Genomic DNA, 26,688 nt, shown 5'->3' on the forward strand with positions numbered 1-26,688 from the left:
TATTCAGCTCTGGTCTTTTCATCAAGAACGCTTGAAAGTCCTCTATTTCACTAAATGACCATTTTTTCCCCTGAAGGATTATACTCAGTTTTGCTGGGTAGGTGATTCTTGGTTGTAATCCTATCTCCTTTGCTCTCCAGAATATTATATTCCATGCCCTGTGGTCCCTTAATGTAGAAGCAGCTAAATCTTGTGTTATCCTGATTGTGTTTCCACAATACTTGAATTGGTGAATTATTTCTTTTTGGCTGCTTGTAATATTTTCTCCTTGACCTGGGAACTCTGGAATTTGGCTACAATATTCCTAGGAATTTTCCTTTGGGGATATCTTTCAGGAGGAGATTGGTGGATTCTTTCAATTTCTATTTTGCCCTCTGGTTCTAAAATATCAGGACAGTTTTCCTTGATAATTTCTTGAAAGATGATGTCTAGGCTCTTTTTTTGATCATGGCTTTCAAATAGTCCAATAATTTTTAAATTCTGTCTCCTGGATCTATTTTCCAGGTCAGTTGTTTTTCCAATGAGATATTTCACATTGTTTTCTAATTTTTCATTCTTTTGGATTTGTTTTACAGTGTCTTGATTTCTCAAAGTCACTAGCTTCCAATTGCTCTATTCTAATTTTTAAGGAAGTATTTTCTTTAGTAATCTTTTGGACTTCCTTTTCCATTTGTCCAATTTTGCTTTTTAGGGCATTCTTCTCCTCATTGGCTTTTTGGACCTCTTTTGCCATTTGGGTTAGGCTATTTTTTAAGGTGTTATTTTCTTCAGTATTTTTTTGGGTCTCCTTTAGCAACCTGTTGGCTTGTTTTTCATGATTTTCTTGCAAGACTCTAAGTTTTTCGTCTGCTTCTCTTACTTGCTTCTCAAAATCTCTTTTGAGCTCTTCCAAGGCCTGGGACTGATTCATATTTTTCTTGGAGGCTTTGGATGTAGGAGCTTTGGCTTCGTTGTCTTCTTCTGGTTGTATGTTTTGATCTTCTTTGTCACCAAAGTAAGATAATATAGTCTGGCTCTTTTTGCGCTGCTTGCTCATGATCCCAACCAATTACTTGAGTTTTAAATTCTTTGTTAAGGTAAAAGTCTGCTTCCAATGTGAAGAGTGTACTGTCCCAAGCTTCGGGGGTTTGTACAGCTGTTTTCAGAGATACTTCTAGGGACCTGAAAATTTTCAGTTCTTCCAAGGTGGTATGATAAGGGGCGAAGTGTTTCCTCTCCACTGCCACAACAAGCTCCACAACACCAGCATTCCTCCTCGTCCTAGGACCGCCCCTCAGAACTGTGACCCAGATCCAAGCACAGGCAAAGCAAGAGATTCCTGCCTCAGCCCTGGCAAAGAGATCTCTGCAATCCCCCTCTGATCAGCCACTCGATTGCCCCTCAGTCTGTGGGCTGGGAGCTCAGGAAAAAGCCGCAACCCTGGGCCGCATTCAAGACTTGCGACTGAGACCTAGCTCCTCTCTCACCGCAGTCACAGACTTTTTCCACTAACCTTCTGAGTTGTCTTTGGTGTTCCTGGGTTGAGAAGTCTGGAAACTGCCACAGCTGCAGGCCATTCAGCCCTCTGAGGCCTGCTCCAGGGTCGCTGTGGCCTACGTGCCCACGCAGCACTGCGCTCTCTCCCCACACAGTGCGATGTACCTTTCCAATCAACTATCCAGGCTGTCTTTGGCTGGAAATTTGTTTCACTCTGTCTTTTTGTGGGTTCTGCTGCTTTAGAATTTGTTTAGAGCCATTTTTTTTTAGGTATTTGGAGGGCTTTGGGAGAGAGCTCAAGACTGACTTAGGTATTCTTATTGCAGTGTGAGGATTTCAGGTATAATCCTAGTGAAGGACAACAAATCACCCTCCTTCCTTTTGTCTTTGGTGTTGCGTAGCTCCTGTACTGGGCTTTTGAGTCCCGTTTATGAAGCACATCTGCTGCTCTTGAAGTGAGGGAGCCTTTAGACAGAGTGGCTGACATCATCTGCCATGAGCCAGGGCCACTAATAAAGGATGTTGAAAGTGGTTGTATATTTAATTTGAGTCAGCTTTCCCAGAGGTGATTATGATTTATGCCTTTCATTCAATCTGTATAGTAAATTTAAACATCAACATACCAAGCTCTTGGAAATCTATTGCAGACCACAGCTCTCCTTTGGTCAGCATCAGTACTGGTAGGAGGGGTGTGGAGATGTTTTCTTGAGTTAACTGTGAAGTGTGGTGGTATGTAATTTTAATTTGTCATTGGTACATTAACCTGTGAGCACTAATCAAAAACATTAAAATGGAACTTCTAAAAAAGTTGTTTTGGTGTCATAAGGTTCTATTTGAAAAAAAAAAAAAAAGACAGAGTCAAAATAGGATTTAAAGAGCAAATTTGTTTAGGAGAACCATTGTGTGACCTTTATTCCCGTTCCCCTTTTGCAAAAATGTCCTATTTTTTTAAACCTTAAACTCCTTAATATTTTGCACACTGTGATATTATAATATCTTTCTGCTGAAGTTTGTGATGTGAATTTATATAACCTCTCCCCCTTCCCCCCTTCTTGTTTTGGTATGTAATTTGCATATTTCCACCATGCGAAAGCCATTTTCTATGGTTGGAAAAGACTTTTTTCCTACAGTGTGAACAAATCATTCTTTGTTCTTCTTATTGTGCCTTCAAACTGGTACATCCGGTTTATGCTCCAAACAACAAAAGTCTGTCAACTGAAATTAAAACAGCAGCATGAACAAAGGCAGAGAATCATGTGGTGCTCTTAGGGAGGTTTCTTCTCCCTCTGCTCCCTTCTTTCAAGTTCATTGAGCTCCAGCAGGGAATTTGGAATGTGGCTTGCGATATATGTTCCTCACGATGTTATATTGGTGCTGTTGGTTAAGAGTGAACTTCAAGCTCTTGGTGGGGCTTTGTATATAACCCATGAAATATATATAACCCTTTGTATATAACCCATGAAATCCTAACAGCTTATATTTTCTTTTATTTTGGAAAAAATGCTTTTGAAGTACTTAAAAGTTTATTTTCAGTTTTGAAAGCTTTTTTTTGCGTATGGCTAGTTGTTAAATATTTTTTTAAAATTTTTTTTGGCAGGGTTAAGTGACTTGCCCAGGGTCACACAGCTAGTAAGTGTCAAGTGTTTGGTCTGAGGCCGGATTTTTTAGGCAGTTGGGGTTAAGTGACTTGCCCAGGCTCACACATGTAGCTAGTAAGTGTCAAGTGTTTGGTCTGAGGCAAGACTTAAACTCAGGTCCTCTTGACTCCAAGGCCAGTGCTCTATACACTGTGCCACCTAGCTGCCCCTCATATGGCTAGTTTTCCACTTGGTTTCTAGACTTGAGAAGGACATTTCTAAAATTTGGGAATGATCAGAAGGGACACATTTCTCTATTGGATCCTGTAAAAAATGGTGACTGCAATGGAATCCTCCTGGACATTCAGAGCAGCTTTCATTCTACCTCTAAGCACTGCTTTTGTTTTAAGATATCTTTTCAATGCCGAATGTTAATATGCATATACAAGGATGCTCAGTTATAGAGCAAGAGATTGTAGCCCAAGCTTATCTCATCCAAGTCTTCCTTTTACATAAAGGAGAGAAACCCTTATGTAAGGCAAGTGATTTGCCCAATTTCAGGTCGTCTTATGGAAAAGTTAGGCATCGAATGGATGTATGGTGTCTCCAAACCCCATACTTGTGCTGTTATACTTTATTCTTTTTAAACCATCTGCATTATCTCCTCTTCTGAAAGCTGACAGGAGCTGAGAGTTTGGAAGTCACCTGGGATGCCTCAGAATTCTGTTTCTAATTTTGGTAGGTTGAGAATCTTTAGGTTTGTATCCTATAACATCCATAAATTATGATGGGTTCATTTATTCTTCTTAAGTAAGAAAGAAACTAATAGACAGGCAGAGTAACTATAGATTGAATAAGAAAAGAATTCCAAAGGTTTAACTATAGTGTTCATGAAGGTATGAGAGAGCATTTATGATCTTTCTGTTTTTTTTTTTCCATTACTTGTTCTAAGTATGGAGAGGCCACGAAAAGGGACTACGTGGCGTGGCAGATTTGTTTGATAGCTGTTACATTGAAAGATGTTATATTCAGATTTCAAAATGTTTTTTCTGCATCAAAGAAAACTCTTGTATTTATTAGATACAATGAACATAAGCCTTTATCATATCATGGGCATGCCAAGACAAATTTGTGTTTTTCTCTATTCAGTATAATTGAGAGCAGCAGCTGAGTTAAAAAAGTTTTGGCCCCTTTTGGATGGTATTCTTAGTGTTAGGGCCTTATTTCCTTTGAAGTTGAAGCTTCAACTTTTGGCATGCTTGAAGAGTGATGAATTTGTGAAATATTAAAATATTGTATGAATTGTATCTTTCATTCTTTCTTTTAGCTTTCCTATTTCTCCTCAATTAATGTTAAGTGGATATTCACTCGGGTGAAAGACCATTCTACAGTTGAAAAGCACCTTTAACTACTACAAATTCACAGACTCAGAATGTACCTTACATTTGGACAAGACTTTATAGTCCAATCCTGTAACTTAAAAGTTTTTCTTTTTTATTATGAACTTTAACAATCATAAGAATACATATTTTGATATATGAAGATAAAAAAGATAACTGTTATATAGTTTGATTTTTAAACGTTTATTTTAAATTTAATGAGGCAGTAACACATCTCTCAGTTTGTGTCCCACTTTGACCTTGTTTTAAAAGTCTTTTTTTTTTTTTAAACTTTTTGGTGAGGCAGTCAGGGTTAAGTGACTTGCCCAGGGTCACATAGCTAGTAAGTGTCAAGTATCTGAGGCTGGATTTGAACTCAGGTTCTCCTGTTTCCAAGGTCGGAGTTCTATCCATTTTAAAAATCTTTTAAATATATTTTTATTGCTAAAATTTATTTTCATATCTCCTAAATATGTCCATGGCCTTCTCCCTCCTAGAGAGCCATCCGTTATAGGAAAGTGTTTTTTTTTTTTTTAAGGCAAAAAAAAAAAGTGGAAGAGAAAAAAATGTGCAAAACTGACAAATTTTTTAAAAAATCTGACATTTTATGAAAACTTGCACTCCTTTGGCTCTCCCTTCCTCCCACCTGTGCAAAATAATAGGAAGAGGTTTCACCTCATAGTTCTACTCTAGGCTAAGCTAAACCTTAGCTTTGTAATATTGCAATGTTCTTTATCTTTTTTTTAAATAAAATTTCCTTGATATTTTTTGATTTTGATTGCCTAAACTTCTTCCTTTATCCATTCCCTTTTGCTTCCAGAGAGTCATCCTATACAACAAAATATATTTTTTAAAGAAATAAAAGGAAGAAAAAAATCAAAACCTATTATTACATTGAAAAAAATCTGATAATGTATGTGGGGTTCCACATCTGTGCACTTCCTTCCTGTGCACAGTAGTATTCCATTACGTTCATGTACCACAATGTGTTTAGACATTCCCTGGTCAAAAGGGTATCTATTCTGTTTATAGTTCTTTCAAATCACAAAAATTGCACTATTAATGTTTTAGTTTTCTTAATGACCTCCTTGGGGCATTGCCCAAGCCCATGCCCAGCATTAGAATCTCTAAGTCAAAGTGTGTAGGCATTTTGGTCACTTTATTTGCATAAATCAGAATTTTTATGGCAAGATCTTTAATATGCAGGTTGTATATCCATTTATAATTTATTGTGGAATATAGTATAAAATGTCACAATAAGCCTAATTTCTGCCAGACTGTTTTCCAATTAAAAAAATGTGTATATATATATATACACATATATATGTATATATATAATCTATTTTAATCTTCATAACAACCCTGTAAAGTAGGTGCCATTATTATCTCCATTTTACATGTAAAGAAACTGAGGCTGAGAGGTCAAGTGATTTTCCTGGTGCCACACAGACAGTAAATGTCTGAAAGAAAATCAGAACTGAGGTCTTCCTGATTAAGGCCAGCACTCTGTTCCTTGTTTGCAGTTATTCTTATCTAATAGGGAGTTCTTTCCTGAGTAATGTATGTTTTTAGGTTTATTTGGTTTATTAAATTCCATTATTTCTGTTTCTTCCTTGTCAAGCCTCTTCCATTTATTTATTTTATTTTTTTTTTTAATGAATACCAAATGTTTTTGGTGATTGTTGCTTTATAATATAGCTTGATGTCTGAAAGTACTATTCCACTTTCATTCCTACTTTTTTAAAAAAACGTTCTTCCTTTGATATTCTAGATCTTTTGTTTGTCCAAATGAATTTTGTCATTGTTTTATTTAACTCTCTCATTTTACAAATGAGAGAACTGAGGCCCAGTTAGGGGAAATGACTAGCACATCACACAGCCAGCTAGTGGCTGAGTCAGGAACTGAACTTGTATCTCATAACTGGTTTCAGTGCATATTACAAAATATTATTTTAGAGTTTATCTTTCATTTCCTTTTTAATGGAAACATCATGTTCTTTAGGGGAAGAATGTTCTATGCCTTGCCACAACAAATAATTTCTTTTTAAAAATGAAATGACCTGCTATCTTTTTATCCAGTGTGCTATTGTTAAAATTTCATGACTCTATTTGGCAGGTAAAGTAGTCAATGAATTACTATTGTATCTTTTACAGAATGTGTAAAATCAAAGGGCTAATACAATTCAGTTTTTGAGGAACATCTATGCTTCCTGAACTCTGAGAAGTTGGTTTAGATAACCTTTAAGCTATTCCTTTAGGATGCTAAAATTCTATTTTTATGCACGGTAATAAGTTAAGGACATGGTCTACTATCGATATAATTTTATCTGAATGTAATTCCAGGTTTATAAAGGAGTTTGTGGAATAGAAAAGTTTTACATTTAATTTTTCTGGAAAACCTAAATTCATGTCCTGCCTCTCACATATAATAACCATGTGACCAAGGATAACTTATTTGATATCTCTGCTCTAGCTTTTATGTTCCAAACGAGTTGCCAGTCTTCACTGTTGGAGGGAATTTCCACAAAACCTGTGAAATTACAAACATATTTGTCATATTTAACACATACTAGGTTATAAATGATTCTATTTTTGAATGTAATACTACACTTCATTGTCACCATTAAGTATTATAGGGGAAGGTGTGTTATAAATTACCCATCAGATTTAACATGGTAATACCAGTTGGTAGTACCAATGTCACCCTTCTTGTCTATGTCCCTTTCTGAACTTTTTTATACTGTGTTACGTATTTTTAAAAATGTTTCATTGGCAATGTCCCTCTTTTTTTTGAATTTCTGTCTACTAAGTACTGATAGAAACATCTGTGCTGCCTATGTTGTTCTAATATGTTCAGATTTGCACTATTCAAAGTTGTAATTATGTGAGATAAGGTAATTGGTTCCAGCCCAATGGAAATGTGCAGTGTGAGTTTAAATAAAGAGACTACTTCAGGTTACTTATTATTTATACTAATTGGAATCTAGCTTTATAATTTTACTGCTTATCTCTTTTATTTTTATTTTTCAAGTAGCACTATTTTTAAAATTAATCTGTCCTTCCCAGTCACCCTCCCCCATTCCCAATGAACAAAACAAAAAAACACCCCTCAAAATTCCTCAATAATTGATACATCTACATAGTCCAACAACAAAATTCTTACATTGTTCATGGCCTAGAGTAGATGTGTCTCTGTATTTTAAGTTTATCTTTTTTTGTCAGGTGGTGAGAGGTGTGTTTCATCTTCATTCTTTTGGATTTGTGGTTTATCATTGCGTTCATCATGATTCTGTAGTCTTTCTCATTTGTTTTGCTCTATAATGTTGTTATCATTGTGTAAATTGTTCTACCTTTGCTCTCTTTGCTCAGCATCAGAAAAAAAGGTTTTCCAAGTTTCCCTTGAAATGTCCATTTCATCATTTCTTATGGCATAGTAATTTTCTATTACATTCATATACCACGATTTCTTTTGCTATTCCCCAATTGGAGGACACCCTTTAGTTTGCAATTTTTGGCTACTATGAAAAGAACTGCTATAAATATTTTTGTATATATAAATACTTTTCTTCTTTCTTTGATTTCTTTGGGGGTATAGGCCTATTAGTGTTTTAGCTGAGTCAAAAGATATATACCGTTTCATTATTTTCTGGACATAGTTCTCTGTTGCTTTCAAGGATAGCTGGACCAATTCACAGCTGTAACAGTGCATTAGTGTTCCCACAGCCTGTCCAACACTGGTCACTTTCCTTTTTGTCATCTTTTTTCAGTCTGAGAGGTATGAAGAACAACTTTAAAATTGCTTTAATTTGCGTTTCTGCAATTATTTGTGATTTAGACTATTTTTTATGTGATTGTTGATAGCTTATATCTCTTCCTTTTAAAAGAAGTATGTGTGTGTATATATAACTATATTTATATCTATCTATATCCATCTGTCTTCTTTTGACCTGTTATCTGCTAGGAAATGATTCCCTGCTTATTTCTTTTAACCGTATATATTTTTACTGCTGCATTGCCTGATGTTATGACCGCTACCCTTGTTTTTTTTGCAATTCATTTGAGGCATGATAAATTCTTCACCAGGTCTTCATTTCATCACTTTATGAATCTCTATGTTCCAATATGTAAATGACATATTGTTAGATTCTGCTTTCCAATTCACTCTGCTGATGTCCTCTGTTTTATGGATGAGTTTATCCCATTCGAATTTCTGCTTATGGTTGATAATTGTTTTTCCCTTCATTATATCATCTATTAAAAGTTTTTCATTCTAAAATTTTTTTTGGGGGGAGATGAGGCAATCAGGATTAAGTGACTTGCCCAGGGTCACACAGCTAGTAAGTGTCAAGTGTCTGAGGCTGGTTTAGAACTCAGGTCCTCCCATTCTGAATTTCAATACCAAAGGAGCACTTCCCTATTAATAGCAGAACACCCCCAAAAGGATTATATATACAACTGTGAATTTCCATTTTACACCTCTTGTTTAAAATAATATACATATATACAATTATATATGTATAATATAAAAATATTTAATTCTTAGTTATTTTCACAATTGCTTTGCTAACTTATGGTTCTTTCTGAATTTTCTTCTGTTCTCTTTTAGACATTTAGAAAATGTTTAAATAGCCCTGTTTTTTCCCTATCACTATTGCTAATTCCCTCAAAAAAATCCAAGAGAAAGAAAAATAACAGCTTTAGTTAAGGAAAATGAACCTACATAGTGACCACCTCCAAAAATGCATATCTCTTTTTTTTTTCACCTTGAGTCCATCACATCTTGGTCAGGAAAATACAAAACCCTACAAAATACAGGCAAAGAGGGACCACTGTTGCATCTTTGCATTTGCTTTTTTGTAGAGGATAAATATCAAGTCTTCTATATTGCTCTGAAGGCCCCCCTCTATAGTTTTTTGTTCAACCTTCAAGGCTAAGTTAATTCTTATTTGTAAGCTGATACATTTTTCGTTTTGGAATTTCATATTCCAGGATCTCTCATTCTTGTCTTGTGTGATCCTGGCTGTAGTTTCTTGGTACTTGAACCACTTCTGTTTTGCAGTATTTTTTCTTTGATGTGGGAGCTATGGATTTTGGCTATGACATTCCTGGAACTTTCACTTTTAGGAGATCCTTTCAAGAGATCTTTGAATTCTTCCTGTCTCTGCTTGCTCTCTGACTCAAATAGATCAGGACAGTTTTCACATGTGATTTCTTGAAATATAGCCAGGCTAAAAAAAAAATTATGGTTTTCAAGGGGTCCATTAATTCTTAAATTATATTTCCTTGACCTTTCTCCCAGGTCAGTTATTTTTTATATCAATCTTCTAATTTTTTTCAATCTTTTGGCTTTGTTCTAATATTCCTTGCTATTTTATAGAGTCATTGATTTTTATTTGTCTAATTTTCAGAGTTCATTTCTTTGATAAGATTTATTAATTTATCTTCTAAACTGCTTATTCTTCTTCCATTTCTTTTCCCAATAGCCTTTCTGTATCTCTCTCTTTAAATTTCTTGCTTAATTTCTTCTAGGTATTCACAGAGTGTTCAGGGAAAATCTATTTTTTCCTTTGAGTCTCTGCTTGAAGTTATGATGATTCTTGTACTTTTTCAGAGATCTCTAGATTTTCAGTCATTTTTGATATTGATTGGTGTTTTTGATTTTTCATCTTTCTCTTCTTATCTCTCCAGCTGTAGCTTCCGAATTGGAGTTTTGTTCCAGGGCCAGTTTCTGCTCCTTGCTACACTTTTAGATAGGGTAGTTGACTCCATTTGATGTCAGTCTGGGTTTCTCAGGGACCTGTGCTGACCTCCACCTGGGAGTGGGTGTCCCTCCTGGATCTTTGAGGTTCAGAACATTGGATCTTCATGGCTCTCTGTGACGGCTCAGTATAGACTTCTAGGGATTTCTGAATCCTTGGTTCTGGGTTATCTAAGCCCGACGTCTGTGGGCTGCTCAGGTCATGACTTCTCCCTGGTGCTTTCTGAGTTGGCCTAGTCTTCTTCACATAACCCTGTACTCTAAATCAGTTTTTCAGTGGTGCAAGTTGTGTTTTGGCCTTAGAATTTTCTTTGCTTCCTTTTTTCTTTGTGTAATTGCCAGCTGGGACTTGACATGGTTCCTTACTGTGGTCCTGATAGGCCCCAAATCAGACTGCCTATATTGACCCCTTGTATTTTATTGCTCAGGTGCACATAGCACCTGTCTCCTGCACAGGCGGCCTGGTTCCTACACTGGTACTATCTCCTGCTGGGGCTCCAGAGCATGTCTCCTTTGCTTATCCGTTGTCGGAGCATCTATAAACTTCTGAACATCTTTGTGCAGTATTGTACTGTATGGGGAAATGCCTGGGCATTTAATTTTGGTTTTTAAAAAAATCACTGTTCCTTCCGGTGTATTTTTAGCACTTTATTGTAGCATTTGCAGGAGAGCTGGCTCCTCTAGGACTTCTCATGTAGCCATCTTAACCAGAAGTCAGTAGATTGTGAATTGAAGTCTTTTTAATAAACTACATGATTTTGACAGTTAACCAGGCACTGCTTGTATTCTACACTTATGAGAATCAAAGATAATGAAGATTTCGAATTCCTTTTTATATTGCAGAAAGAAGAGAGATTGAAGAACTGAAAACAAGTAGTCTACAAGGCAGTTCAGATTTATGGTTTAATATTTATAGATTTATAAGGTTTTTCATTTCTAAATTATGCATTTCTGATATTGTAAACTGCTAGTTTGGCAGACTGTTTCAAAAGATAGAATGCCAATGTCTTGCTTGTTGAATTTTTAGCCTCATTACATCTGTTTTAAGTTCTTGGTTATTTGAAAGTAGTTCTGTAATGCTTACCATTTTTGCTAGTTTGACATTACGTAACTCATCTAACACCAGGCAATTAAGAATATGTATTGAGAGTCAAAAGTACCATTTACAATAGGTCTGGAAAGAATTTCTTAACTAATTCCTATTTAATTTGCTCAAGACATCCATCAGTTGCAAACTGGCCATTGGCTTGATGTGTGAAAGGCAGCTGTTTTCATACTTGGTACATTAGCATAATTTCTTTGGATAGACCTTTAGAGAGATCAACTAGTCCCAACCCCACATTTCACAGATGGGGATACTGAGGCCTCCATAGTTAAAGTGACCTGCCTCCTGTTGAAAAGGCAGGCATTGGCATTATCAGTACTAGAACATAGCCCTTCTTGTTCCCAGTGCAGTCTGTTTTTCACCATACTAGGCTGCCTTTTATTTCTAAAACTAGAGTCATTTACTATCTCTTCTCTAAAAAAAATAAACTGTGATTTCATCCGTCTGGATATTTGCTTTGCAGATCACAGCCTCCCCACATTTTAGACATTGATTACCTAACCTTCCATCTGTAGGCCTTTTTTGTATATGGTGAGGCTTGCCCTTTGCTGACAGAAACAACAGAAACTACCAAATGATCTTGGTAGTATTTCGCCTACTGGCTCACATTTATGTAGATTAATGTTTGAGAGCCACTTTACATATGTAATTTCACAACAATCTTGTGAGATAGATCCTCTTATCATCTTTATTTTATAGATGAAGAAGTTAATTGATTTGCCCAGAGACATATAGCTAGTAAGTATGAGGCAGGATTGGAAACTAGATCTTCCTGATTCTTACTCCTGCACTACCAGGGCTTCTGTTCTTCTTGCATAATTTTCAAGAATTCATGATCACTTTTCTGTCACAGTGAAGTATCAGAATAAGATTTTACTGCAAAACCATTTATTCATTTTTTCATTTACTTTAATTTTTTAACCTAAATTTTTAAAAAGATGTCTTTTGTTTTTGTCACCTTCATTTTCAGTTATATTCTTCCCTCTTCTGCTATCCAGAGAACCTATTCCTTGTAACAAAGAATAAAAAAGAATGAGAAAACAAAACATTTAGGCTAAATTAACCAATGTATTGGTTAAGTCTGAGAGTATATTTGATGTTCCACACCCATAGGCCCCTACTCTAGCAAAGAAGGGTTGGGGGGGTGCATTTTTTCCCTTCTTTGGAGCCAACTGGGACCAGTTAAAAAATAAATATATATATTTTCAATTAACAAATAAATATCCCTTTTATTTCCCTCTCACCTCCCCCCACTTACCATTGGAAAAAGAACAGGAAACCCTTGTAACAAATATACATAGTCAATTCAGACAAATTTCTTCATTGGACACATGTAAAATCCACCCCCCCCACCCCAATCTCATTCTATATACCTTGAATCTATAACCTCTTTATCAGGATGTGGGTAGCATGCTTCTTCACCAGTCTTAACAGAATCATGATTAGTAATTGTGTTGTAAAGAATTCTTATGTCTTTCAAAGTAACGTGTCTTTACGATGTTGTTATTGTAGAAATTGTTTTCCTGGTTCTGTTCATTTCACTCTGCATCAGTTCGTACATGTTCTACCAGGTTTTTCAGAATTTGTTCTCTTAATCATTTCTTACAGCATAATACAGTTCTATCACATTCATACATCATAACTGTTTCAGCCATTCCAAATTGATGGGTACCCCCTTAGTTTCCTGTTTGCCACCACAAGAAAAGCGTCTATATTTTTGTATATATGGGGACCATATATTTTATTATTTATTTTTATTTTTTTCTTCCTCTTTCTGATGACCTTCATCCACTCTGTATATATCTTGCCTTTGCCTAATTATTTGCATATTATCTCCCCCATTAGACAGTGACGTCCTTGAGAGTAGGGACCTCGTTTTTGCCTTAACTTGCATCCCTAACACTTGGTACAGTGCTGGGTGCCTAACAAAGACCTGCTGACTGACTGCCCACCTAGGGCCCTTACAGCTCTGACATTGGGTGCATTAGATGCCAGAAAGAGTCAGAATTCTCCTCTATCTGGAAGTGAGGCAAGCCTAGAAGGGTTGACTTGCAGATGAGCTGAGAGAGAGAGAGAGAGAGAGAGAGAGAGAAAGAGAAAGATGAGTTCTGCCCTCCTTGGACTTTTTCTGTGCTTTTCTGTTCTGTGTTTTCCATTATGTCGTAATGAGGTGATTAACTTTGCTCCCCAGTACTATAGGAGAGGCAGCATTAAGCAAAGGACTAGTCACAGTTCGGGGACCATATATTTTAAAGAGTGAAATTCTTCTTAAAGCCTGAACTTTTCAATACCATGCAACACTTCACCTGTTTCTGAGAGTGAACATTTTCATAAATGATAGTTACTCTTAGTTGGAAGAAAGCTTGAAAATAAACATAATCCTTGTAGCCTTTGGGGCAGGTGACATAAACTGGTTTGGTATTTTTTGAATAAAGATAAAAGGTAAAGAGAGCACTGGAAGAAAAGGAGAAGTTTTATACAGTAAGAGAAGTAGTGTTTGAAGAATAATAATAGTGAACAGTTATTGAGTACGATTTTTATATTAACTCTAAAGGACCTGTGAAGGAATGTGCTGTTCACCTCCAGAGGAAGAACTGACAAATGGAAGTACTTATAGTGTAGTTCTACATATATTTATAAATCTGCATCAAAAGGTGGCTTTCTCTAGTGTGAGGTGAGGAGGGGGGGAGGGAGACAGTTCAGAACTTAAAATGTAACAAAAAAATAAAATAAATTACATAAAAATTAAAAAAGTGTAAGTTAAACATATAGAAACTGGCAAACTATTCCAACTTTTTTGTTTACATCTGATTTATGAACCCTCTATTTTTTTTCCTGTTTATGGTCAGTATGTGAGCTTTTTGAGGTTTATACCCTTTCTAGTTTTCAAAAATATTTATGGTAATTTGAGTTGTGGGTGTATATGTATGGTTCCTATACTTTCTGAGGCAGGATTTGAACTCAAGTGCCCCTGACTCCAAGGCCAGAGCTCTATCCACTGTGCCACCTAGGTGCCCCGGGTTCCTATACTTTCAAAGTTGTGTGATGTTGGGAAAATCCTTCATCTTCCTGAGCCTCAGTTTCTCCTTCTACAAAGTGAGCAATATAACACTTGCACTACTTCTTTCACAGGTTTGTTATGAGTAAAGAACTTTGTAATTCTTAAAACTTAAAATTTGAGTTTTTATATCCATTAATAAGTGTGCATTTACTATAATGTGTTATTTAACAGAAAATGCTTTGGTGTGTCATGATGTGGCAACAGATTTCATCTATGAAATGCATGATATAGTTTTGTGTTTTGCTCTCTATTATACAGATGAGTGGGGAAGCCCAGGAACTCTTCTCTGTCCGACATGGCCCAGTTCGAGCTGCTCGGATCTTGCCAGCCCCACAGTTTGGTGAGTATTAGTCTTTAGAGAATAAATAATTGAGAAGGTGTTTCTTGTATTTACCTTTTGACTTATGACTAAATCATTGCCAAATTCTTCTGCTTCATGGTCAATGGACTCCATTAACTGGCTTTGGTTTTATTGCATAGTGTACTCCAACAGCCTCTGCTTTCTCACAGCCTCTTCCATCTTCTACTTTGTGTATTTCCTTCTGTACTTATGCAACTTTGTCAGCTCATAGTGTGCTCACTTCCTTTTTCTGCTTGTCAAATTCCTGCTCATCCTTTAAGACTTTGTTAATGTCACATATTCTCCATCAAACCTTTCTCTTCTGTTCTAGCCTAGTATAGTTTTGTCCTTCTCAGAATGACTGTTATTTTTGCAATTTATTTTTGATAGTTCAGCTCTTAGTTATTTCATGCTCATCTGTTTTTCTTTCCTTACAGCTGTATATAAATTCTTTGAGGTCAAGGAGGTTTTATATTGTTTCTGTTTTTGTTAGAGCCTGTATGGTACTGAATATAGTAGCTATTGAATAGGTACTCTTACGGATTAGTTTATTTTACATCTTAGACACCTTTCAGTTTGCATATAAACTGAGCTCCTTCTCTTAAGATCTTAATTATAGAAAAGTGAGGCTTAGCTTGTGGTGTTAGGAGTGTACTCGGGGCTTGTGATCTGTGTTCTCTGCTCAATCTAAAATTTGTTTATTTTAAAAGATTTATGTCTTTATTAGTCTAGCTAGATTTAGGTTGATTTTTAAAGATTAAATCTAGATTTAATTACTTTAATCTATTGTTTGCATTTACAAACCTATGGAGTTTATAGTCCCATAATGCTTAAGATAAATTATGGTTATTGTTTTTCTCATTAGCTTTTCATTATATTTCCTATTTTTAAATATTCTCTGATGATATAGAAATCAATCTTATTACTCTAATTTGGATGGTTTGCAATATTTCTCTGGGAAATCTTGCATATTTTTTATTCTTCTTTATCTTTTCATATATGGTAAATATGCTTAATGGGTTCTAATTAAGGTCCCTTTCAGACCTTAATTCTTCTCTTAAATTGCAAGTATGATGTTATTCAAAACTACTAACATGTATTTGTGTTTTGTTAGTTAATAAGTTTTAAATTTAAGGGATTTTAGGTTACAGATAAAATCTGTTTTTAATGAAACATGAAGAGAAAGGCCACCCATGAAAATTATTCTTGAAGTTTGTTATGATTTTTCTTTGCTACTGAACATTTACTATTTGGAGAGCCTATGACTAAAAGTGTGGGGTTTTTGTAGAATATGTTTACAAATTAGTTTCTAGAACATCTTTCTCTGCAGTGTTTGAAGCATGGTATAGCTATGTTTCTCTTTAGAATGGTTTAAATACTTCATCTTAAAAACAGGAAGAGGGCCTTTATGAATTCTCCAAGGTTGCTGTTGGAGTTTTGGAATCTCTGGTGTAGGATTCAGACAGGCAGACTTGTCCCTCAGGCACATTCTGAAAATTGGTATGAAATTTAGAGTGGAGCTTTGCAAAGGTTGTTTTAATTACCTCAAGTTTAGTGCTCTTTATTTTGTTTGGCTTATATTTTGCACATGCAAACTAACTTTTCTTTGGAGAAAATCAAAGCAAAATGAGAGAATTACTGACAATTAAGTGTTTGACTTAGAGTACATTGTATTCACGGGGTATTTTGGTATACACATTGTGTCTTTTGGGAAGATTGTACCTTTTTCTTTGATGTAAGTGTAGTCTTATTTTAAATGTGTTGAGTCCTGTATGAAATAAGGAAATAGAAAAGAATTATACATTTATAACTTCATAAGCAAGTCTGAGTATTGCTCAGGGGTATTGTATCGATCTTAACCTAATAGTTTTATTATACTACTTGTGACTAGCCGGAGTTTAAACTTGCACAGTCCAAAACTGTGGGGGATAGAATAATAAAATTGTGTTTAAATGATCCACAGTTGAGATTAAATTGATTTTTATGAAAAACTTCCTCATGTAAGGGTGATTAAGTCCATATAATAGCAATTAGGAACCTCTCTATCCTGCAAATCTTTTGGGATAAGAATAAAAATGATCATTTTTGTTTCCTTGGAGGCAAGTAGTTGGCCAGCTGACAATTTTAGGTCCTATTTAAAATATTTTATAATTCCATTGTTTGAAAATGCAATCATAAGGGATCAGAGGCAATATGTTTCTGTATATTAATGAGTTATTTCACCATAATTGTTCCTCTTTTGTGCCATTGCTCAGCAATTCCTGTAGGTTGACTGGAGAAGTTAATTCTGCTCCCCATTTGGCTGTTTGATCTTATCCTAAAGTTGTGAACTGAGAGGCAAGCTGCCCTCTCAAATGTGGGTATTGTGTTGTCTTCCTTCTCTGGAAATCCTGTAGGCTATATTGTAGCTGAGGCCTTGGCTAGAATGACTGTTCTGTCCTCTGTAGAAAGATGATGCCCTTTGTGCCACCCAGAGACATTTTGTAGACTTTTCCTGACCAGGTGGCTTGACACAGGTACACTAACATCATTTGAAACTGGTATCCTCAACACTGTTCTCATCCCTTGATTCAGCATCTTTTTCCTTAGTTACTTTGTATTTTCAAAATTCATTAAAATACCTACTTCCACTTTTAACTTAAGAATCCCTAAAGCTTTCTTTCTTGAAGACTAAAACTTTATTTTTAGTACATTGTCCAGTTGTTTCATAGTAACATGAGGTGTTATATAATTAAACTTCTTATTGTTAATTTGTGTATAAAATCAGGTTGAAGTGGTACATTTGACAGACTGACTTGACGGTCCAAAAACATCAATAACCAACTTAAAGTTTTTCTAAGCTTTGAAAACTTAGAATTCCATTTGGAGTCACTGGAACTTTGTTATTGGGGAAGGATGGAAAAAGACCAGAATTTTCGCCTCTGGCTTGAAATGTGCAGGTTTCTTGGAATTACAGTTACAATCTCATTTTTTTTTTAATCCTTATGACTCAGATGCACTGTTTCGGATGAGTCTTACAAATCCAAGGTCTTTTTTGTTCTGAGTGGAAGGGCAGTTTTCAGATGGATGTGGTCTGTTAAAACTCCTTGTGCCAGATTTCTGGCATCCAGCTGAAAACCTTGGGCAACAGCAAACTTGGCTCATCCTTCTATCATGTTAAGATATTGTTCCTTGCATCAAAGTTAAATTTACTTTAGGTTCCATCCAAGCAGGACATTCACACCATTACTTCTGAAAATGATCAAGATTTGTGAGAACCTTAAAAGCTTACTTTTTGGGGGAGAAAAATGTCAAGTATTTTCTGAGGCTTTTAATACTGTAAACAGACCACCCATGAACCAACTCACAAATATCAATTGTTGCTACTTTTTCTTATATAAAAGCCTGACATTTGTTTTCCCAGAAATAAGCACAAGTAGAGCAACTTTAAAGTTGTTAGTCAATGTTAAACTTTTTCCCCTTTTGCTTATTTTTTGGTAACTTTTTAAACAAAGTGACCTTTCCAGTTGTTGGGTTTTCAGCATTTTTCATAATGTACAAATAGCCCCCTCCTCCTTTGCAGATGACTTAAATGTGGTTTTATCAAGTCCTGAAAACAGCTGTCTGATTTACTCAACTATATTGTTTCAGAAATTCTGAGTAACCCCCCAGAAGGGTTTTCTGTAAAATTTAAGCAACTATGTATAAACAAGTGGATCCTTTAAAAAACCAAGACTGCTCAAACCAAACACAAGCAATCCCCTAAAAGAACACTAGTTTAGATTTGCTTACAGTCATCTCTATTACATTTGAAAATTGGGCTTTTCTATTTCCAGAAGCAAAAAAAAAAATAATCACTGACATTTTGTCTTGCTTATTGAAGAGGTATTATGACTGTGTGTAGTACTAACTCTTCTTCTTTTCTACCTCTTTCAGTTTTAATTCCTTTTTGGGATTTATTCCGTTATACTCTATCTCTAGGATTAAGGCCCTGTGGTTCCTTCTCTATGATTTATATGATTTGTACAAAGTGCCATTTGGGAATACGTATTTTTGCTTACCTTCAGTTCAGGTTGTTGACCTGGAGTGCTATGGGGGGAATATGCCTGCATCATTGCATTTTAGAGGTGGTTGGCAGTCTTTTTAGTATTGGGTAAAGTTGTCATGGGTAAAGTCACAGTGCCCAGTATGAGAAATTGTTCTGAAGGGAATCTCCCTAGCTCCAGCATATTACTGTACCTTGCATGAAGGTGCTGCCTAATGAGAGCTGAAGTAGTTTTTTTATTGAAAGAAAAATGTAATTCAATTCAATTCAAAACATTTTTAAAGTACCTAATGTGTGCTAAGGATACAGAGACAAAAATAAAAACAGCCTGTGCTCTCAAGAAGCTTATTATGGAGGTAGAACACCAGTATACACTCATGCATACACATAAAAATATAATAAAAATAATTTCTCTTGGTTGGGGGTGGAGCTCAGAAATTGGGAAGAGTAGGTCAGGAAAGAGCCTTGTTTTGAAGGAGGAGATTAAACTGTGCCTTGAATTAATTGACTAAATGATTTACCCAGTAATATTGAATAAGACATTGATGTCACTATTACCAAAACACAGGAGCCTAGATTCTCATTTCTACCCCTTTGACCAATAGGACAACATACTAGTAATTTATTTGACAATTCAATATACTAGATTCCTCCAGATCTTTCACAGTATGTCATAAATTGTTATAATATCTTAGTTTTATTATTTTCACCACATGCTTTTGATTGATTCAATGTCTTCAATAATCAATTGATTTAATAGTCTTCAATAGATTCAATAGTCTTTAATAAGAAATAGTAATGTGAGAACACATAAATTGATGAGCATTGAAAATGAGCATAACCAACAGAAGGACTCCCAGGTAGAAAAGATTTTTGCCTTGGGTAGATTGGCCAGCTGGCTATGTCTCAATTCCATTTATTTTCTTTATGGTGCTTGATTTAGCCATTTCAAAAAAGTTAGTTACTATGTAACACACTTGTTAAAGAACTAAATATATTTAAAATTAAGCCCTTAAAAATATGTTTGTGTTTTTTACATGAGGTTATGTTAATTACATCTTTGATTAAAAGTACATAAAAAGCATTACTCATCAGGAATCAGATAAAAGTGATGTTGTTATATGAAGCAAGTAACTAGCACGTGAGCTTTAGTGGTTCAGCACCAAATAAAAGGACTTGTAATGGAGCTGCTGATTACCATCAGCTTGGCTTAAACACTGTCTTAACTATAAAATTCAGTTTAAAGAGGAGATTTTTGCATGTGGAAGTTTTGTTGGTTGGACTTGGCATCATTCTAGAAATAGATGCTCACCTGTGATGCAGATGTGAAAGGAAAGTTCAGGATTTCACAAAGAAGTGCTTTTCAAGTTTAAAAATGAGGAATTTGGTAACTTTGTCTCTAAACACAGTGAGATACATATTTGTCCATCAGTATTGATGAGAGACATTATATATCATAGCATTGTTGAGAGAGGATTTTCATATACCCAGTGAATGATTATTTGCATTAAAATTTTTTTATTTTTTATTTCTTGTATTTTTATAACACATTCGTTTACATATATATCCCTTACTCAGTAAACCACTACTTGTAACAAAGATTAAACACACACACACACACACACACACACACACACACACACAGCAGTTCAGCTAAACCAATCAACTTTCTGATTATGTTTGACAGTACTATTCCAATCCATTGTTTCCCACCTTTGCTATGAGAGTAGGGAGGTGCATTTTCTATATCTTTCCTGGTCTTTGGTGCCTAGGTTCATCATGATAATCACAGATTTTCTAGTTTTGTTTTATTCTTTCCTTTAGGATTGTTGTAGTCGTTGTATGTGTACATTGTTATCCTACTTCATTCTTCATTGGTTCATATGATTCTTTCAATGCGTCTTGGAATTCTTCATATTTGTCCTTCATATGGCACTGTGATATTTTATTATATTAATATTTGTATAATAGAAGGGTATTTACTTTGTCTTTATGTGTTTGCTACCACAAATAATATTGCTGTGAATGTTTTGGTATGTATACGTGCTTAATATCTTTGACCTACTTGAGGGTAAGAGGCAGTATAGGCCTATACATGATATGATCTACTCCATGTTCTCTGTATACATGTTGGATCACTTCACTGAATAATTTCTAGAGTTTGCAAATTTGTACCTACCCATTAATTAATAGCATCATTACTATTTTAAAAATTATCTGTTTGATTTTCTATCTTGCAATGGGGAACACACATCTTGTTCCTTTTCTCTGCTTTCCCTGCTCCTGTACCCTCACCACAACCTCTCTTGCCAACTTGCTGTATATTATCTCTTCCTTCAGGTGCAAGTAAAGGGAAGAATGAGCTGTCATCTTCTAAAATTTTTATTTCTTCTTGTGTCTAGCAGCTATCAGTAGGATTGTTCCTAAGAGCACATTTTATGTTTATGATGAGAGTCCCTTAATGGGTGAGGAGCAAGGAACATGGCCCACCGAGTATGATTCTGACATCAAAGTTGGATCATATCCACCTGACGGATCAGATAATACCTATTATTCTAGACCTTTAGCCAGAATATACTCTGACTCAGGCCACTGTCCCTACTTTCAGTATATGCAGAGAAGTATGATTACCTTAGAGGTAAATGCCCAGGACAATTGGCCAGGTTCAATATATTAATTTCCCAGCCCACCTGTATTTTGTTACAGTCATGCTCTGAGCAGAGATAAGACAAGGCTTAGGCTGACTTTGAAAGTTATACCTCTCCTATAGCCCCGTCCTTTATTGTAATACAGGCAGCTTGACTTACCCCAAGATTTGTAGTTTAATGCCATGGAGAGTGATGTTTTCTGGCACTAAAATATATATGCATTGTATAATATGTCATACCTTCAGTGGTTATCTTTATTTACCCTTTGTCTTGGCTCTGGCTATGAGTATTAGGACCAATCCACATTTGCTCACCTCTGTACTGAGATAGGTTTACATGAGCTTTCCTCATTGTGCCTAAAATTTGGAAATTCAGGTTCATTACTTCTCACATATATTTGCTTGACACCATATGATCCTGTACAGAATTAGTGGAATTAATCTGTCCTTTGGTTTTTAGGCTCATCACTGCACTTTATCCCCTTCCCAGATCAGTTTCTTGATGAAAGGATAAAGCCTTTTACTTCCATCTCTAGATGGGAGACCGAGGATTTTTGTGAGTTGCCAAAGATCACAAAGATGACTCTAGCAATCTAAGCCTCCTAACTACAAATTCAGGAGTCAGTGACTTCTTTTCCTCATTTACATTTCTCGTTAACAGGTAGTTATTTGAAACTGCAATGTCTGACTTGTGAGGATTTAAGGTGTTTTAAAGCCCAGTTGCCTGTTTGCATGAATTATATGGTCTCTTGTTCATAAGATCATGGACCTCAACAAAAGCTGTTATTCCTCCTATTATTCTGGGTAATAGGGGCTTCAGGGCTTTTTCTTTCCTCTTGTGCTAGATTCAACAACCAAAGGAAAAGATAAAAATATCAAGGGATTCCTTCATTTCTTCTTGTCTCATGAATAGGGAAAGGTGTCTGAGACTGGCCCTTGTGAGCATCATTCAAGGGACTGTTTAGATACTTGCTTTTCAGGGTGTGGCAACATTATTTTTTTTTTCTCTTTCTTAATGCTTCTTGTCTTAAAAACAAGAAGTGTAGAATCTCAGCTGTTACAATTTGAGCTATCTGCTTGGCACGACTACTTAAGCAACTTTGCATATCATTCTTGCAGTGTTCTTGCTAGGACAGTGCTTTGTACCTTAATGTCTGAATATTAATTTGTCTTTGGGAAGCTTATGGAATTTTCCCTGTCTTTTAATATTTATGGAGCAAGATTTATTAGGAGTGAATTTGTCAAGCTTCAGAGTTTTAAGAAGTTGAACTTTCAGATTGAAGAGATCAGAAACAAAATGTGCATTCATGCGTGCGTGCATGTCTGTGTGTATGTGTTTATCTGCCTGTCTGTGTAAGGTATGTGAATGTCTTAATTCCTGGGCAAAGCTATGACATTATGCTTCACTTAGAAAATCCTAGGGTATCAGCAAGGATATTATTGATAACATTAGTTGAGACAATTAATAGTTTCATTTATTCTTGAATATGTTTTTAGTTATTTTAAAAAAATTTTTAATCAATTTATTTTAAGTTATCAATAATCACTTCCATAAGCTTTTGAGATTTTTTTTTTTCTTTTAGGCAATTGGGGTTAAGTGACTTTGCCCAGGGTCACATAGCTAGTAAGTGTCAAGTGTTTGGTCTGAGGCCAGATTTGAACTCAGGTACCCCTGACTTCAGGACCGGTGCTCTATCTACTGTGCCACCTAGCTGCCCTAAGCTTTTGAGTTTTAAATTTTTCTTCCCCTCCCTTTTCACCTCCCTCCCCAAGATGGCACACAATCTGATATAGTGTTTTTAGTTATTTTTGCTAAATATAGATTAATGTATTGGTTGCTTGATGGCCCTTCATAACTAATTTCCAGTGTGTTCAAATTTCAACAGATAACCACTTTGTTCCTTTTCTTGTAGACCATTTTGCCAGATAAAGGTGGGACATACAGATAGGAATAACAAAGTACCCTCATAGTCTTGTGGAGAGAGATCAAACATACACAGACAACCTTAGAAATTAATATTTCTACATGTGTTAGTCAATGGAACTGTCAATTTCAGAAGGGTTGATGGTAGAATGATTTATCTTAATTTCATTTATCACAAAATAGTACACTTCTACATCTGTATTATTGGCATATGTATATATACATATATACATCAATCAATCAATCTGTAAACATTAAGTGCCTGCTATATGTCAGGCACTGTGCTAAGCACTGGGTTTAAAGAAAGGCAAAAGACAGTCCCTGCCCTCAAGGAGCTTACCATCTAATGGAGAAGACAACATGAAAATAAATATATACAAAGCAAGATAATAGGAAGTAATTAAATAGGATAAGTAGAAAGCAGTTAAAAGAGGGAAGGCACTATCATTAAGACAGATTCAGGAAGGCTTTCAGTGAAAGATTGGATTTTATTGTTGTTTTCCTTTCTCCTCTAAGAGGACTATGACATCAGGAAGATGATGCCATGACTTGCAAGTGAATTGGATTTAAGTGAGGTAGGGCTGTGCAAGATCACTAGCCTCACTTTCTCCTGTGGAGTCATCTGGTTCCAGTGGCAAGATATAGATCAGGACAACTGGAGATGGCCCTCACATGGGATTTTAGTTGGAATTTAAAGGAAGTTAGGGAGGTCAGTAGCTGGAGTGGAGGAGGGAGAGCATTCCAGGCCTGGGTAACAGCCAGAGAATATTCCAAGAGCAGAGAGATGGAGGGTTTTGTGGGATGGACAGGCAGCCAGTGTCATTGGATGGAAGAATACATGTTGGAGGGCAAGATGTAAGAAGAATGGAAGGATAGAGTGAGGCTCGGTTATGAAGGGCTTTGAATGCCAAATAAAACATTTTGTATTTGGTTCTGGAGGCAATAGGAAGATACTGGAGTTTACTGAGTAAGGAGGTGACCTGCACTTTAGGAAAGTCATTTTAGTGTTTGATTAGAGAATGGTTTCGAGTAAGAAGAGTCAGGCTGACTCATCAGCAGGCTATAGTGGTGGCAGTGGCAGTGGAGAGAGGGGGGTATATTCAAGAGATGATATGAAGGTGAAATTGACAGGTTTTAGCAGCAGATTGGATATGGGGCAAGGGGTGAAGGATAGTTAGGAGTCTAGAGTGACTTCTATTTTGGGAGCTTGAGAGACTGGAAGGATGGTGTTGTCCTCAATATTAATAGGGAAGTAGGAGGCAAGGAATGGATTTAGGGGAAAAGATAATGAATTATATTTTGCACATATTGAGTTTAAGATGTCTGCTGGACATCTAGTTAGAGATGTCTGAAAGGCAGTTAGAGAAGTGACATTAAAGATCAACAGAGAGATTGGGACAGGATAGGTAAATTTGAGAATCATCAGCATTGAGATGATAATTAAATCTATGGATGCTGATGAGAGTGAAGTAAAAGAGAAGAGAAGAGGGCCCAGGACACAACCCTGAGGGACATCTAGAGGGCGTGATCTGAAAGAGAGTCCATCAAAGGAGAGAGAGAAGGAGCAGTCAGATAGGTAAGAGGAGAACCTGGTGTAAGTGTTGTCCCTTAAATCTAGATTGAAGAGAATATCAAGGAGTAGAGAGTGAGGAACAGTGTCAAAGACTGCAGAGAGGACAAGAATAATAAAGATAGAGAAAAGGCCCTTGGATTTAGCAACTAAGAGATCATTACTAACCTTGGAGAGAGCAGTTTCTATGGAATGGTAAGGTTGGAAGCTGGATTAAAAGGAGAGTAAGAGGAGAGAGAGTGAAGGCAGCTATTGTAGATGACCTTTTTGAGGAATATAGCTACAAAGGGCAGGAGAGACATTAGTGAGTATGGAAATATCAAGTGAGTTTTTTTTTTCAGAATGGGGGAGACTTGGGCATATTTATAGGCAGAAGGGAATGAACCATTTGACAAGGTAGATTGAAAGTAAGTGATAGTATGTGGATGACAGGGGGCAATCTTAGAGGAGACAGAGTGGAATAGGATTGCTTAAACAAGTGGAGAGGTCAGCCTTAGTAAGGAGTAAGGCTATTTCATCATGTGGCACAGAGGTGAAAGAGGAGATCGTGGCAGAAGGCATATGAATGATAAGAGGAAAGAAAAGGAAGTACAAAGTAAATGGCCTCAATTTTTTTTCTGTAAAATATGAGGAAAGGTTATCAGTTGAGGGAGGAGCCGTAAGAGGTTTGAGGCAGTATGAAAAGGTGTGGTAGAATGGGATAGTGAGTTGATAAGGGAGGTATAATAGGATTGCCTAACAGCTGTGAGGGTTCAGTCAGAATGGTTGCGTGGTTTTCTACTTTTTTTACTTTTTCAGTGGCACGTGTGTATGAGCAAATGAGAGACTGGTGGAAGTGATCCCAGTCTGAGGCTTGACTGAGTATGGTTGGCGATAGAAGGGTGCCAGAGATTCAAGAGACGAGGACAGTGTAGGATTGAACTGGTTCACCAAGAAGTCAAGATGGGGAAAAGAAGAAAGAGTGATTATTGCAGGGGAGATAGCCTGGGAAAGAATTTAGAGGTTCTGGGGTGTTAGAAGAGTAGAATTTTGTAAGGGAAAGCAGAGGGAAAGATGAAAAGACAATAGATTTTGGTCAAATAGAAGGATTTCAGAATTCTTAAACATTAGGGTAGAGGTGGTACATTTATGGTGATAGAAAGATCAAGAACATGACGATTTTAGGAGTAGTTCATGGGAAGTGAGTAGGTTGAGAAATTGAGTGGTAGGGTATTTAAAGGAGTGTCACTATGTATGTGGAAGTCCTCTAGTATGAGGGCAGAAGTTGGGGGAGAGAAAAATTGTGAACCCTGTATCAAACTCATTAAATAAAGAGGAGGAATGACTTAGGGATTTGTAGACAACAGCTATCAGGAATTTGATTGGATAGTAGATATGAATAGCATGAACCTCAAAAAAGAGAAGTTACTGAATGATGGAGGCAGGGGGAGAACCTGGAAGTATAAATGGAGTTTTCCGACTCTCCACCATCCCAATAATGAGCAAAGGGGAGTGAGTGAGGGTACAGTCAGTTCTGGAAAGGGTGGCCAGGTTGGTTCATGGGGGAGCCAGGTTTCAGTAAGAGCTAGTGGATGAAAGACTTGGGGAAACAACTTAAGAGGAATAGATTCAAGTGAATGGAAATTTGTTGCTATATGGGCCAGGCATTCCATAGGTCACAGTGGAAAGGCTGAGTAATGTTTCTTTGAAACTTTGAGGTGAGAGGGTTGAGGGGATGGGAATGAGGGACTGAATGATGAGGGATAGGGAATTTATATCTACATATCTATATACTATGTGTAGACAGATATATAGATATAGATATGTGTTATGTACACATATCTCTCT

At 36.2% G+C, this 26,688-nt stretch overlaps 1 protein-coding gene across 9 annotated transcripts in view; it reads left to right on the plus strand.

Annotated features, from left to right (window-relative positions):
- The window catches only part of BCAS3 (BCAS3, microtubule associated cell migration factor), a 781,854-nt gene that overhangs the window by 55,035 nt on the left and 700,131 nt on the right, over positions 1 to 26,688 (plus strand). For all 9 annotated transcript variants that reach the window (XM_027870394.1, XM_027870395.1, XM_027870393.1 and 6 more), the window contains exon 6: positions 14,615 to 14,696. In XM_027870394.1, coding sequence (XP_027726195.1) covers positions 14,615 to 14,696 — 82 coding nt within the window. The remainder of the gene's footprint in view (positions 1 to 14,614; positions 14,697 to 26,688) is intronic.

The sequence above is a fragment of the Vombatus ursinus genome, unplaced genomic scaffold, assembly GCF_900497805.2.
Source record: "Vombatus ursinus unplaced genomic scaffold, bare-nosed wombat genome assembly UNPS02014797.1, whole genome shotgun sequence".
Taxonomy (NCBI): domain Eukaryota; kingdom Metazoa; phylum Chordata; class Mammalia; order Diprotodontia; family Vombatidae; genus Vombatus; species Vombatus ursinus.